Source organism: Pyrus communis, chromosome 5, assembly GCF_041283825.1.
Source record: "Pyrus communis isolate YQ-2024b chromosome 5, ASM4128382v1, whole genome shotgun sequence".
NCBI lineage: Eukaryota > Viridiplantae > Streptophyta > Magnoliopsida > Rosales > Rosaceae > Pyrus > Pyrus communis.
In genome coordinates, this window is record NC_142569.1 from 3,007,293 (window position 1) to 3,020,309 (window position 13,017).

General features: G+C 36.2%; 1 protein-coding gene across 1 annotated transcript; it reads right to left on the reverse strand.

The window, feature by feature from the left end:
• Positions 1–1,793: 1,793 nt before the first annotated feature.
• Positions 1,794–7,116, reverse strand: LOC137725999 (auxin response factor 3-like). Its single transcript, XM_068464850.2, has 12 exons — positions 6,194–7,116; positions 6,006–6,062; positions 5,466–5,645; positions 5,252–5,336; positions 4,995–5,085; positions 4,759–4,923; positions 4,518–4,637; positions 4,371–4,446; positions 3,556–3,715; positions 2,599–3,470; positions 2,383–2,479; positions 1,794–2,119 (listed from the first exon to the last, which is right to left on the reverse strand). Exons 1-11 carry the CDS (start codon positions 6,476–6,478, stop codon positions 2,426–2,428), a joined length of 2,145 nt encoding a protein of 714 aa, XP_068320951.2. The 5' UTR covers positions 6,479–7,116; the 3' UTR covers positions 1,794–2,119; positions 2,383–2,425.
• Between the last annotated feature and the right edge of the window lie 5,901 nt (positions 7,117–13,017).

The following is a 13,017-nucleotide window of genomic DNA, read 5'->3' on the forward strand; positions in this document are numbered from 1 at the left end:
CCACGTGGCGTGAGCGAATGACGCTTATCTGATCATCAAAAACCTGGATTCTTGAGCATGTCGTTTTCAGTCGCGTTTGGAAGCCCCGCGTCTAAAGATTTTTTAGTGTAACCGACAAATGAGATAGTACATCACATATGTGATTATATAAATGATGAGATATGTATGTTAAAAAGTTAATAACTTAAAAAATAAATTTTTTCACTAATTACATAATAACACGTGGTGTAACATCTGTATTCCCGTCACAATGAAAAATTTATCCCTGACGTCTTGCCTTTCTCTCTCCTGCTGACCAGTGCGTGATGTGGACGCTGCTTTCGTTGCATTATTTTTTTCTATTTTTTTAATTCCGCCCACGTCACGAGGAATCAGTCAAAGACACGAGGGGTGGAAATTCTAGTCGTGGCGGTTGTTGCAAGCTTCGTATATTTAATTACATGTTTGAATTAATCTGAGCCGTGAATCACATGATCATCGATCCTGAATCTAATCATCTGGGGGTCAACGCTCTCATCTTACTCTTTTGTTTATATAAATTATGTTAAGGATTTGTAAATATCGTTACATGATCTTGTGACATTTTATGGGAAATATATATAATTATGATGAGTATCTGAAATTTGTTACATGAATTGGTCAGATCGACGTTATTATTCTAAATGTATACGGCATTTTTATTATGATTTGAAGACGGAAGACTTTTGCTTATCAACAATTTTATGATTATATGTTGAATGCTACACTCGGATGTGATATTTTCCTTGTGACACTTAAAGCGTTTTTCTTTAAACACGTATTTAATGGCAACCATTGTTGCAGCTAAACGTTAAGTACATATGAATATGCATGAATACGATTTTCAATCTAAGATCCCAAGTTATCTTGTGATTATTTTTTTTTCTTTAAAAAAAGGGGATTAGTTGGTGGCTCGTTATCGTAATCCACCTTTTTAGATGCAGTGAAAACTTATAGAGACATTTCAGTCTCTCTTTAGCCACTATCGTGTGATTCACCAGCGCCAAAAATTGAATCCAAGACATCCCGTGTGGAACACGAGCCTAGAATTCGTCCTCGATCACTAAGTCACCTGATGGCAATTAGTTATCTTGAGATTAATGTAGCTAGATTGATGCTTGATACATTAATGCGCAATTTATTTTCTTGTTGGAAGAAAAACAAAGTTAGGTTTACCAGATGAACAAGAGGAAAAGACCTAATTGGATTATTGCGTGGAAATGAACAAGTTAGCATATAATAAAAATAATAATTCTGTGTTTACTTTGAAAAGCAAAGGTTGTTAGTCAGTCAATTGGACATGGAACTCAAAAATAAAACCAAAATCTACAAGTAGGGGGGTTTAATGTTTTATCCAAAACCCAAATCTTTTCTTGTGGGACAAATAAATTGGGACTAAATGGAATACATGTCATATGTCAGCTAACATTTTTATATAAGTTTTAACAAAACACTTCCGGTACTGTTCATTTTTAACAAAAAAAACCACATTTTTACTTTTACCTAATACTATTCACTACACTTTTATTTGTCATTTTTCATTAAAATTAATTTTTTTTTGAACTTTTTGTTAGTTTTCCTTTTTATAAAATAGTCATCCTACTCTTCACTTAAAAAGTCCTAACCATTAGACAACTACTTAAAAATTGTTGGTCTCATGAACTTGGTTTGCTCCCAAGTGGTGTGAGGTTCGACTCTCTCCCACAATACCCACGTAGCAAATGCTAAAGTTTCTTGCTCCTCAAATGTTCAGCTGTCAAGCTGGGGTTTAGTAATTAGTCGGGTCAAAGACTCAGATACACTAGTTTCAAAATAAAGAAATGTTACAGATCGGAGTATTGTGCCTTAGCAGATAAGCCCTCTTTCATCAGGTTTACATACGAGGGTTAAGCAATATTAAATATAGGTTCTACAAACTTTTGTTCTCAAAGCTGAATTAAGATTACAAATCAAAGTCCCTTGAAGCGCTTAGTTACAACTTTTGCCTCAAAATTAAGTTACATAAATGACAGCACACACATAATCCCGAAGAAAACCTCCGCCTGTCGAGAGTTTTCTTCATCGGCACAACGCAAAACTATTGATATTACAGTAACAATGCCTGCCAAAAGAGAGATTCAAACAAATAAATGACCGGAACACAAGCATCTTCTTCATGTTCATCGGGTTTACTTATACGACTTTGGAAGATATAGTGCGACGACAAACATGGCCATAATGAGTTCCATAGGTAGGGTTTATAAGCGTACTTCAAGCCATACCGACAATAGACAGGCAATGAAGAATGCATGTAGATTCCGATGCTAGGTTGCAAACAGAACAAATATAGACAGACATAAAACAAGTAAACGTGTGAGGACTTACTAGTTGCTGCCTCAGATCATCTGCAACAAGCACAGGATGATCACTATCCTTGTAAACAGCTTTCCATCCTTTCTCCGCGCCAGTCAAAAGCCCAATCCTAGACATAAACATCCCACTTGCTAATCAGATAATCATTTGCTTCCGTCAAATAGAAGATTAAATACCCCAATCGTAACATTTGAAAATTGCATTTCATGCAGCAAAGAGGTTGCTTACTTTAGTACAGGTTATTCCAACTGTTGAAGTCATCAAAGAAGGCTTTGAATGGAACCGCACACCAACATTGGGGTTGCCCTCTTGATCCGGGACACATTTGTCCTCGGACAATGAGAAACCAAAGAGTCTACAGCTACCTTTGATTGGTGAAATAGAATCCTGGCTGCCACTAATTGTTGATTGACTTGTACCTGGATGAGGTGAAATACCATGCTGATTGTAAGAATGCGTGCCTCCACGATCTTCCCTGCTGAAGTTAAGTTCACCAAACGAGGATGATGTTTGCCTTCCACCATCATGTTCAGAGACATGTAGAGTCCGATTTACTCTATGGTCCTCTGGGTTATGGCCATTGTATACCGAGTTGAATTCCACAACTGGATTCACTGCTTGCTGGAACATTAACACAGACGATGGTGATGAAACTTGCACAGATGGGGCAGATGAGTGCACATGTGTATTATTGCTCTGCATCATGGTGGACCATCCATTCCTAAAGCCAGGCACATGAAAACCATCATAGATTCCAGGTCCACCATATTCATGAGCTTCGTTAGAAGCAGGAGCTCTTCCATATGGTGAGCTTGGAAGTATTTCTTGACCTTGCAAGACCTTACGGAATCGGAATGATTCACCAAAGCCTATGCCTTTTGAGGCAATCTCAGAATCCACAAGTGACTGTCTGAGACCATTACCTCCAGCAGCAATCCCAGAACCACCGGAACCGTGGAAGACTCTCCTTGCTTCAGATGGAAGCGAATTCAGACCACCTAAACCACTGAAAGGAGTATCAAACCCCGAAATTTCTTGACCTTGCAAGACCTTCTGGAACCTTAAAGATTCCCCAAAGTCTGATGTTCCAATCCCACCATCTGAAAAGGAAACACTCAAACAAATCAATTATGTTGCAGAGACCAGTGTTATGATGACATGTCGTGGTATGATTGCAGGACATACTAGGAACTGAACATTCTGGTTTTGTTGCAGACAAACCAATCCTGGACCGCTTCAAGCCAGTTGCCATTAGGGTATGGGAACTAGAAACAGAACCAGATGGCTCAACTTCCCATGGGGAAACCCTGCTGTGCTTACTTGTGTCTATATCATCCCACCTGACCTGCAATAGCAAAGGAAATGTTCAAACCAATATATCTAGTGCTAATGGCATGAGCGAATACCAGAAGTCAATATGGACATGCTACAGAATAGAGGAAACATAGTTTTATGATATTTAGGTAAACGACTTTCAAGACAGTGAAAATTAACACTCACTATCAAGACATAATTGCTCATACACCCTGAGTTTCTATTCCGTAGGACTATGCGTAGGGTGGCTTGATCAACAATTAAGATAAAACTGTGTAGCTAATACGGGAGAAAATTTATGCTTCCAGTCTAAATTTAGCCAGAAACTCTACCAAATCGTGACATTTCACATGACATATGAAGTGTATGCAATTCATCCTAGTTGGAATACGGTGAAGCTGGCTACATTTTTTTTTTTGTGACCTTTTGCACTCTCATGCTTCAACTATTGTTCAGAAAAGCTTATCATAGATTTGTTCATGACAATGGTTTTGGGAATCTCAATGTAAAATAACCAATAAGTATAGGAAGTGTCCCATAAAGAAGATAAATACAGAATTTAAGGTATCCTAAAGATAACTTTTGGTTTAGTACATTGGCATTCACCACCCGAACCTTCTCAAGCAGATACGTATAAGTACAAACAAAAAAAAAAATACATATAAGTTTGTGTAGAAAATACGTACAACTAGGCATCTCCATTTTGAACCAGGCCATCTTACAGGATCCAATTCACTAATCCGCGTTATAAACCCAATGTATCTGCCAAAAAGAAAAATTTAATCAAAATTTTGCACAAAACTACAACTATTTCAAAAGTAAGAATGCCAAACCTTCGCTCTGCTGCATCTTCAGTTTCGAAACGCATTTTGATCCTCATTCCAGCAGAAAAACAATGATCTAGGCTCCTCAAAAACTTATGGGAAGGTATTATGAATTCAGAAGAGCTGGACCTACAAGATCATGGACGATTATAAGGAAAAAAGATGCAGAAGGAAGAAAGGTCTAAAGTCTCAAGCACAATAACTTTCAAGATTATTTTAGGAACATGTTAAATGATGAGCGCCAGATTACCTTGGATTGTAGTACACATTAAAAGCATTCTTCGCGAATATCGCATTCAACACATCGGTGATAGCGCTACAGTTCAATTGCTGGCTACAAAGAGTTGGACAAGTAGCAGAACTTTTAAACTGGGCTGCCCTTCTAATTCCGAGCCTCAGTTCTCCATCGTCACCCCTATTATAAATACTGGATGAGAATTATAAACAAGGGGATCCAAAATCTCTTCAATCGAAGGGTTTATATACCTAAGAAACAGCACTGCATCTCCAGAGACGAGCTTCTTCTTGTTCACAAACGCACTCCACCCAGTGGTGAGCAAATGCCTCCGTGGCTGCCCTACTCAAACCAATTAGAAAAAAGGAATAAGAAACAGAAAAACATTGAATCTAAAGCAACCAATTTACAAAGTTCATTATAAAACTCTAATAAGATCGCTACCGTATCATGGAAAGATAAACCCCCAACTAATGAAGCACAAAAGGGATCATATTTTTTGCATTACCCCTATAGATATGTCGGAACCTCCACTCCAGGCCATGCAGATCCTTTGCTACAAGCTCTTGCGAAGGCCTTTGTTGAGTGTAATCCTAAAAGCACAATCTATTCGTCTCAAAAACAAAATACTAATATGTACTTAATTAGACTAATAATTTAGTCTCAAAAATGTTATGCAGAAGCTAAACCAAAAGTTGGGGGAGAACATGAACTAGGAATACCAGGGGAGGAAAGCAATCCTCGGCAGCACGACGAGGCACAGAGAAGCCTCCGTGAGTGCTAGTATCGGAAGCAGTAAGGGTTTTGCAGAACATGTGGGGTGTGGCTGACGTCCCCATTGCCTCAACGTCGTCCTCGGCATCTGCATCGGTTTCCCCTTCCCGCAATCTGTGCTCAATTTCCTACACAGATTAAAGCATTAGTGAAATCACCTCAATGTCAATGTTTAATAGATAAAAACATCACACGATCACCAGGAAGAGCAAAGAAAATTAAAAACATCAACCCCGAAATCGAATTGTATAAATTATAAGTAACTAATTCATAAATTCGTGAAATGACTAACAGTAAGGAGACAGAGATGCTAACATATGATCTTTGATAATGCCAAAGCGGGAAAGAAAGAAAGTGAAATTCTAAAGCTTGGGTTTTTAATTGTTTCGGTTTCTACACAACGTGAGCATTTTCTCAGAAAAATTTTACTTTTCCAGCATTTTCTAAGGAACCAAACAGAAAATCAAAACCCGTACAAATAAACCCACCTCACTTTCAGGAACAAGGGAAACCCGAGCGAAGACATCGTCAGTGCCAGTCTCAGCCTGCGACCCAAAAAACCCTCAAGAAATTGAGAACCCAGATAGCAAAACCCCAAAAGCTATCAAATTTCATCAAAAATTCAAAACCCAAAAAGAATTTGAGAGAGAGAGGCTCATTGTATAGAGAGACTGACATGGAGCTTGACATCGACAACCCGACAGAAGAGGTGGGGCGGGAGATCATAAGCCGAGGTCGGAAAATCCGAGACTTGCTCCAGGTGGCCCTGCGGCAGATACACCACCACACTCCCTTTCTTCGGCAGCGAAATCAGTGGGCCAGCGCAGGCGTGCCAGAGCTCCATGCACACCGACGCGGACGAACCCAGAGCGTCGGAAACAGAGGAAGCCGAAGACGGCGAGCCGGACGATGGCGTTTGTTCGTCCTCAGTCGCACTGTTCAGATCAATTAGACCCGCCATGTGAAATTAAACAGAAACTGTAAGGACCCAACAAGCGAAAGAGGAAGAAGAAGAAGGAGAAAAGCACTCTGCTTTTTTGCTTTTTGCTTCTGCTTCTGCTTAAGCTTGTTTATAATATGGAGAAAAGAAAAAAGAGAGTAGAGGAGGTTTCAATTCTCCTGCATTTTGAGAGATGGGTTTGATGGCACTTTGCTAAAAGAAGCTCGGAAAAGCACTTCTCTCTCTTTTCTGCTTAATTCTTAACTTTTATTATTTTTCTTTTGGACGGGCTTTTGGGTATCAAATCAAAAGCTCAAAAGCTTTTACAATTTGGGAGGTGAGAAAAAGAAAATGGAAATTAATACCCCAAAAAATCAGATAATTTAATATGGGACTTCTTTTGGTGTTGAATTCAATCCCTTTTTGGGTTTTTAAATAAAAAAAGATTAAACCTTTTTTCTCCGTCTGCAGGCTGAACTGCAGCACTGTTGCAGCTGCTGGGTGTGATGTGTGGCAGAAACAGTGTGTGTATGAGAGAGAGAGAGAGAGACTGGAGGTCTTGTACGGCACCCCCTGTATTTCCGGGCGGATGTCTATTCTGTCCCCTTCTACTCCATTAAATCCCACTCGTACCCCCCCCCCCCCCCTCCCTTTTCCTTAATCTTCATTCTTTCCTTCCTCCCATATTTAATTTATTTTAATTAAGATTTTGACAAAACCAAAATCAAACATTCTCTCTCCATTCCTTCTCTTTTGTGAAAGCAAAAACCCCCTACTTGGGTTGCTAATCTATCTTTTTTTTTGGATTCTAATTTTATAATTTAGAAGAAAGAACTTTTATCATGTAGAATGATAAATGGCATTACGTAGAGCTTATCACACAAGTAGTTCTTCGAAATAGACTTTTGAATCATGTGGTTGTATGGCCAAAGACTCTTCATGATTGGATCAGAAGGATAAGGAGATGGATTCGACGGCCTGCACTTAAGAATTTATTTTATTATACATTGTCAAATGTTTCAACTTTCTTACATATCAGTACGTGATTGACTTAGAATCTTGATAACATACCATTCAAGACAATTTTTTTTTTTTTTTTTGTAATTTTGGGGATGTTTTGGGTTTTATCTTCTCCTCCCTTTATTTCTTGGGGTCAGTTCCTCTTGCACAACCAAACCATTTGGTTAAACTGGCCAAAAGATAGTAACAATATGGGCAATATGAAATATCCAACTTTCGAAACTATAGTGTGCTCTTAGGAAACTTCTTTTTTAGGGCAACCTTCGTCATCTCACAAATCTAAATTGGGTTGCTATTTTAGCAACCTGAACTGGTAGGCTTTACACATTCAACTTTTGCAAGCTTTTACCTTCACCGCTCACTCGGTAACTTGGAAAACAAACAAAAAACAAAAAAAAAAAAAACATGTTCCAAATTCAAAAGTCACATGCATAATCTTTAAGACATTCTTCACTTTTGCTGCAAATTTACCCAACTGCTTTCTCTGCCCATGTTTGATTGTTTCCATAAGAGTCTTATGGCTCATTATTTCTTGTTTAATTTCTTAGGGCAAAAGTAATGTCAAATGTGGGTCTTTATGCTTAATCAGTTGGGGGACAAGTAAAAAGATGGCACTTCCCATTTCTGCATAATACAAATTAAGAGGGAAAAGAATCATATTTCAATTAAGATATATTATAGCAGTGAACAATTATGCCCTAACCAACTTAACTATCATTTTCTTTTTTGGTCGGAAACTATAACTAATGATCAAATTTTGTTTCTCACATCTACATGGACTTTAGTAAAAACTTGTCTTGCAAATTAAAAACGAAAGTTCTACTATACTCCAATGTATGACATACCTTAACTGGAGAGTTAGATTTACTTAAAAAATTAAATAGTCAATGATCCAATGACCAAAGATCACTATTTATACTATACGTATTGAAAATTATGATTTTTAATTATAAAAAAATATTGTATATTTGATTGAAAAAGTCACATTTAAATATGGATAGAGATCTCAGCCGGATCTCCCCCAACAAGTCCTAAAGATTCGGAGATCCGGACCTTTGAAATTTGATTAAGCAGCTACAATTATTATCACTTTTAGAAGGGCCCCCTGTTTGTAGCCGTTGGATCAAATTTCAACAATTTGGATCTCCAAATCCTTAGGATTTGGTGGAGTGAGATCTGGATGGGATCTCTGTCCTTTAAATATAAGTTCACAGAAGTGGATCACACTTTAAAAAATACTAAATATCAACATTTTTCAACAGACTATGGAGTCAAAGACATAGGTTGTGATTAATTAGGACATTTTCACATGCAACATTCTTGCTTGTTATTCCTTGATACCAGCCCCCCCCCCCCCCCCCCCCCCCCTTTTTTTTTTTTTGCACACAAACCTAAAATTGTTCACAAATAAACTATTCACTCATGAAAATCAAACCCATACAACCTTTCCCCATAAAAAAAGGAAGGACAACCAAACCTTAAATAATTGTCACAACTATTTGGTTGAACGATGTGAATCACATAATTGTGATCAGGAATTTCAGACTTTGAGTTTTCTTGACTTTCTAAATGGTGGATTATCGTGATAAAATCATCAACTGATCATTTAAAAAAAAAAACATACAGCTATTCACTTAAATTTTAACGGTTTTGGAAACTTATTTGAATTGCCAATTAAAGTAATGTAGGAAGGTCCAAAGAATTTTTTTTTTGGTTTTTTAACAAACGATACTAAAGGGGTGAGAAAGTGGGCTAAACCTTACAATAAGCTAATAATAATGTGGTTCAAATTTTTCTACGCTCTACTGTAAAAACTTCATTATTAAAATTATAGGTCATTGCGGTTATTAGTTTAATGTTCTTATATATAACAAAAAAATAAAAGAATTCTACTATACTCTACTGTTTGGCATGTACGGTATAAATTAGGGTAAAACCGTCTTTTTAGTTGTTGGATAAACAATTGTGTCACAGTAAAGGAGCAGGTCTTTATCTGACCTGAGCCATCAACTGCAAAGAACCCAGTAACCACAGGCTATAGGGCTATACACCTATACATATAAATATATATACATATATATATATATATATATATATTTGTGTGTGTATACACGTTAGGTTAAGGTTTACTAGCTTCAGTCGCTTTTGCAATGCTTAGGTGAATAACCCGGATAAAACGGGTTGCAACTCAATGCCCGATTGAGTAAATGACTCGGTCTTTCGATTTGCATGGGAAAGTTGTCAACCACCACTCGCCCTGTGAGAGCGTTTGACACACAGTTTGATTTCGTGTTTGTGGAACAAGAAATGTTTATCGAGCTTTTATTTGGTGGTGCTTAATTGTCAATGATGAAAGTGTCTTTTATTTTCTTTCTTTTGTTTTGAGTCTCTCAATTCAGTTCGAGTTAATTATTAGTTGCAGCAATTCAATGTGGGTTTGTTGCGCATTTTAAGAACGAAATAGAACAATTCAGTTTTTTCTTTTACACATTTATTTCAATTTTCGATTCGTTGGATTGAATAAACTAAAGAAGATTAGTGGAAAAATTAACAACGGTATGTGAGAGGTAAAAAGAAGTGTGAGAACAGCACTACCCTAATTTTATACTTTAAATTGCCTACGTCGAAAGCTAGATTGGGAAAAAGGTTCTATTATGTTCGAAATGTTCTTAAAAGTTGAGAGGTAATTAGGGTAAGAGAAGATTAAAATTTCTTTGTGGACCAAGGAGAACTTTTGACTCAGAGTTTATTAGTGCGTCCTATGTTATTATTTAATTGAAGGGACAATTAAAAAAGGGAATTATTATTAACGCTTCAGAAATTTCATATGTCATTTCAAATTTTTTATAATTAGAAAGAAAAATACACTTGTAATAAGTGTAGAATGAAAATTTTGAAGTACTAATAACAATTCCCTTAAAAAAATTATATTTTTCTAATTATACAGTAATATGCGTTATAACGCTCTCGTGTTTTGAGTACACTAAAAAAAATTTCTTAAGCAAGCATGAGGGACGGAAAAAGGTCTTATGGGGAAGCGTGAGGTTTTCTTGTGTGTATTGAATTGCTGTGGCCGTGGCCGTGGCCGGTATGAAAGAGACGTGTCTGCAGCTGCCTTTAAAGGTGCGTGGGTTCACTGGGTTGGCAACTTGGCATCATAAATTGTTCCCCTTTTGCCTCACTTTTTAACTTTTCTGTCAGTCCCACCCAACGCACTCATTTTTTTATTTTTCACCCTTACATTCCTATAGTTTTGCTTTCGACCCTGGATTCTATAAATGATTACTTATTACCCTCTTCTTTTTTCATTTGGTTTACTTTTTATAAATCTCGGAGTTCATACTACGTAATTTAGATCATCTTTATTTGGATTTTGGAGAGTTATTGAAAAGTTCGTTGACGAAATAACCATGGACCTACAATCACAAAACAAGCTTCAATACTGTAAGTTTTGTCAAAGTATCAGACTAAAGACTTACTTTCACCGAAACTAATATTATTTTCAACTTATTAATTATTACATGCACATCAGACATGAGTGAAATTTTATTACAAAATGCTGCAATTTTAGTTGGAATGAAGTTATAATATATAACCCAAAGGGCCTCGATTTTAGTTTTATGACAAATGACTTCAGTCTTAGCTTTACAATGATATATATTTTTCTGTTGATCTCACAAGAAAATTTCCAAACATTTTTTGGAAGAGAAATATTATACGCGACAATTAAGAATTTAAATACTCTAATTTATAAGAAGATAGCCGAATTTAAATAAAAGGGTCTCACTAAGACCATCTAGCGAGCCCTTTTGTCAAAACGAGTCTCTTCTAATTCCATTAAAACTAGTCTTTGCAGGTAACAAATATGGGACTACACCAACTCTTAATTTACTCCAGTCCAATGAAGCCCGGTGATTGCAAACAAACACACCCTTTAAGTAAGCTAGTGGGGTTTTGGAACTTGGGGCTGGGATTTCTTTTATTAAGAAAAAAATGTCAAAACTGGTGATAATTTTGTAAATAACAAATATCAGCCATTTGTTTAAATACCGAAGGCGAATTTGAATTACTACATTATTGCTAGCTCATTGTGAGGTCAAGCCTACGCATCCCTCTTAGTGTAAATAATATCGTTTGTTCAAAAATAAAAATAAAAACTCAAAAAAATCTAAATATCTCTCTCACATTCTAATAATTTCACACCTTCTTAGCACAAAATAATTTTTTCCCATATATTTACTCATTTTCTTCCTACTTTTTCTCCAGTTTAATTAATTTTAAACAATACATAATAGTTGATGAGTTAGACTGAGTGTTGTACAATTTAATATTCCTCAATATATTATTAAATAATAAAATATTTAGAAAAAAAAAAATAGCTCATGCGCCATTGGTGATGAAAAATGATAACCACTCTTCTAAAAACTCTATTTTTAGTGTGCTATATATACGAATGGAGGCCAAATATAAGAATACCATAGAGATGACCTTAGGTTAAAAAACATCATTAAAAAAGCAAAACTTAATAATGTGGGAGACAATCTGATATCATAATGCTGTCCTAATGGTGATCAATTAAAACTTAATTAACGAATCTTTTTAATAACATCCTTCGACTACACTCCTATCGTTGTCAGCTCGAAACATTTATTACGTGCTGTATCTCTTTATGTGTTATATAGACGATATGGTTAATTTATTATAATTTTAAAAGCATAATTAAAAAAGAATAATTTTGATTGAAATTACAGCACTAGCCAACGAGGGTTGGTTCAGTTGGTAAGAACATGCTTGTGGTTAACCTCCAATCCAAGTCGATCCCATTACTAGTTGTTTTCGTTAGTGTGCGATCTGTAAATCTTTACGTAAATTTATATTGGTTGCAACTAACAGTTAGATTTTATGCGTAAGATTTCTCGGAATGATGTCCGGTGACATGGTAAAACTGTAAGTGAACGAAATTAAATTGTTGCTAAAGCAGTTATGGTTTTGCTGGGTTTGCCATTCTAATAATTTGCTCACATGAACGTGAAGGAATCGAAGTGAAGAGTGAAAGTACCCCTTTTTGCAAGTTGTTGGATTTACGTGAAAGATTTGATGAAACTAAAGTACTTTTCACCGTCTCTGAATTTATCCAAAAGAAGAACGTCAAATGTGGACCTACGGCAAACAGGTATAACGAGGGCATCTAGATGAATAATTCAACATGTTCAAGATTCAACGCCATTCTAATTTTCAGTTTTATTAGTTTTGGTTTAATAATTGGTAATCATTTTAAGATTCCTTTTACGTTAACATCATGTAAAATTGGATATTTTGAACCATGGGTGGACACAGGCACAAGATCAATTGAACTTCCAAATTTCGATAAATCTTCATAGATGACTTTGGTGTTGCTCTTTTAAAAGTTGGAGTTACCTTTTGTACAATTGCTTATTAAAATGCCTCAAAGAGGAGTTGCTCGTCTTAGTATGAATGACGGAACTCTAGTTTAATTTTTGAAGTTATTGTATGTTTAAGAAATATTTGTAAACTTTTAC

Bases quoted from the DNA above. Each gene is read 5' to 3' on its own strand.
- LOC137725999 (XM_068464850.2), bottom strand. From the start codon at position 6,478: ATGGCGGGTCTAATTGATCTGAACAGTGCGACTGAGGACGAACAAACG. The intron at 4,638-4,758 runs GTAATCTGGCGC...ATGATCTTGTAG, and splicing joins AATGTGTACTACAATCCAAG to GTCCAGCTCTTCTGAATTCA. The intron at 4,447-4,517 runs GTTTGGCATTCT...TCTTTTTGGCAG, and splicing joins GAAGATGCAGCAGAGCGAAG to ATACATTGGGTTTATAACGC.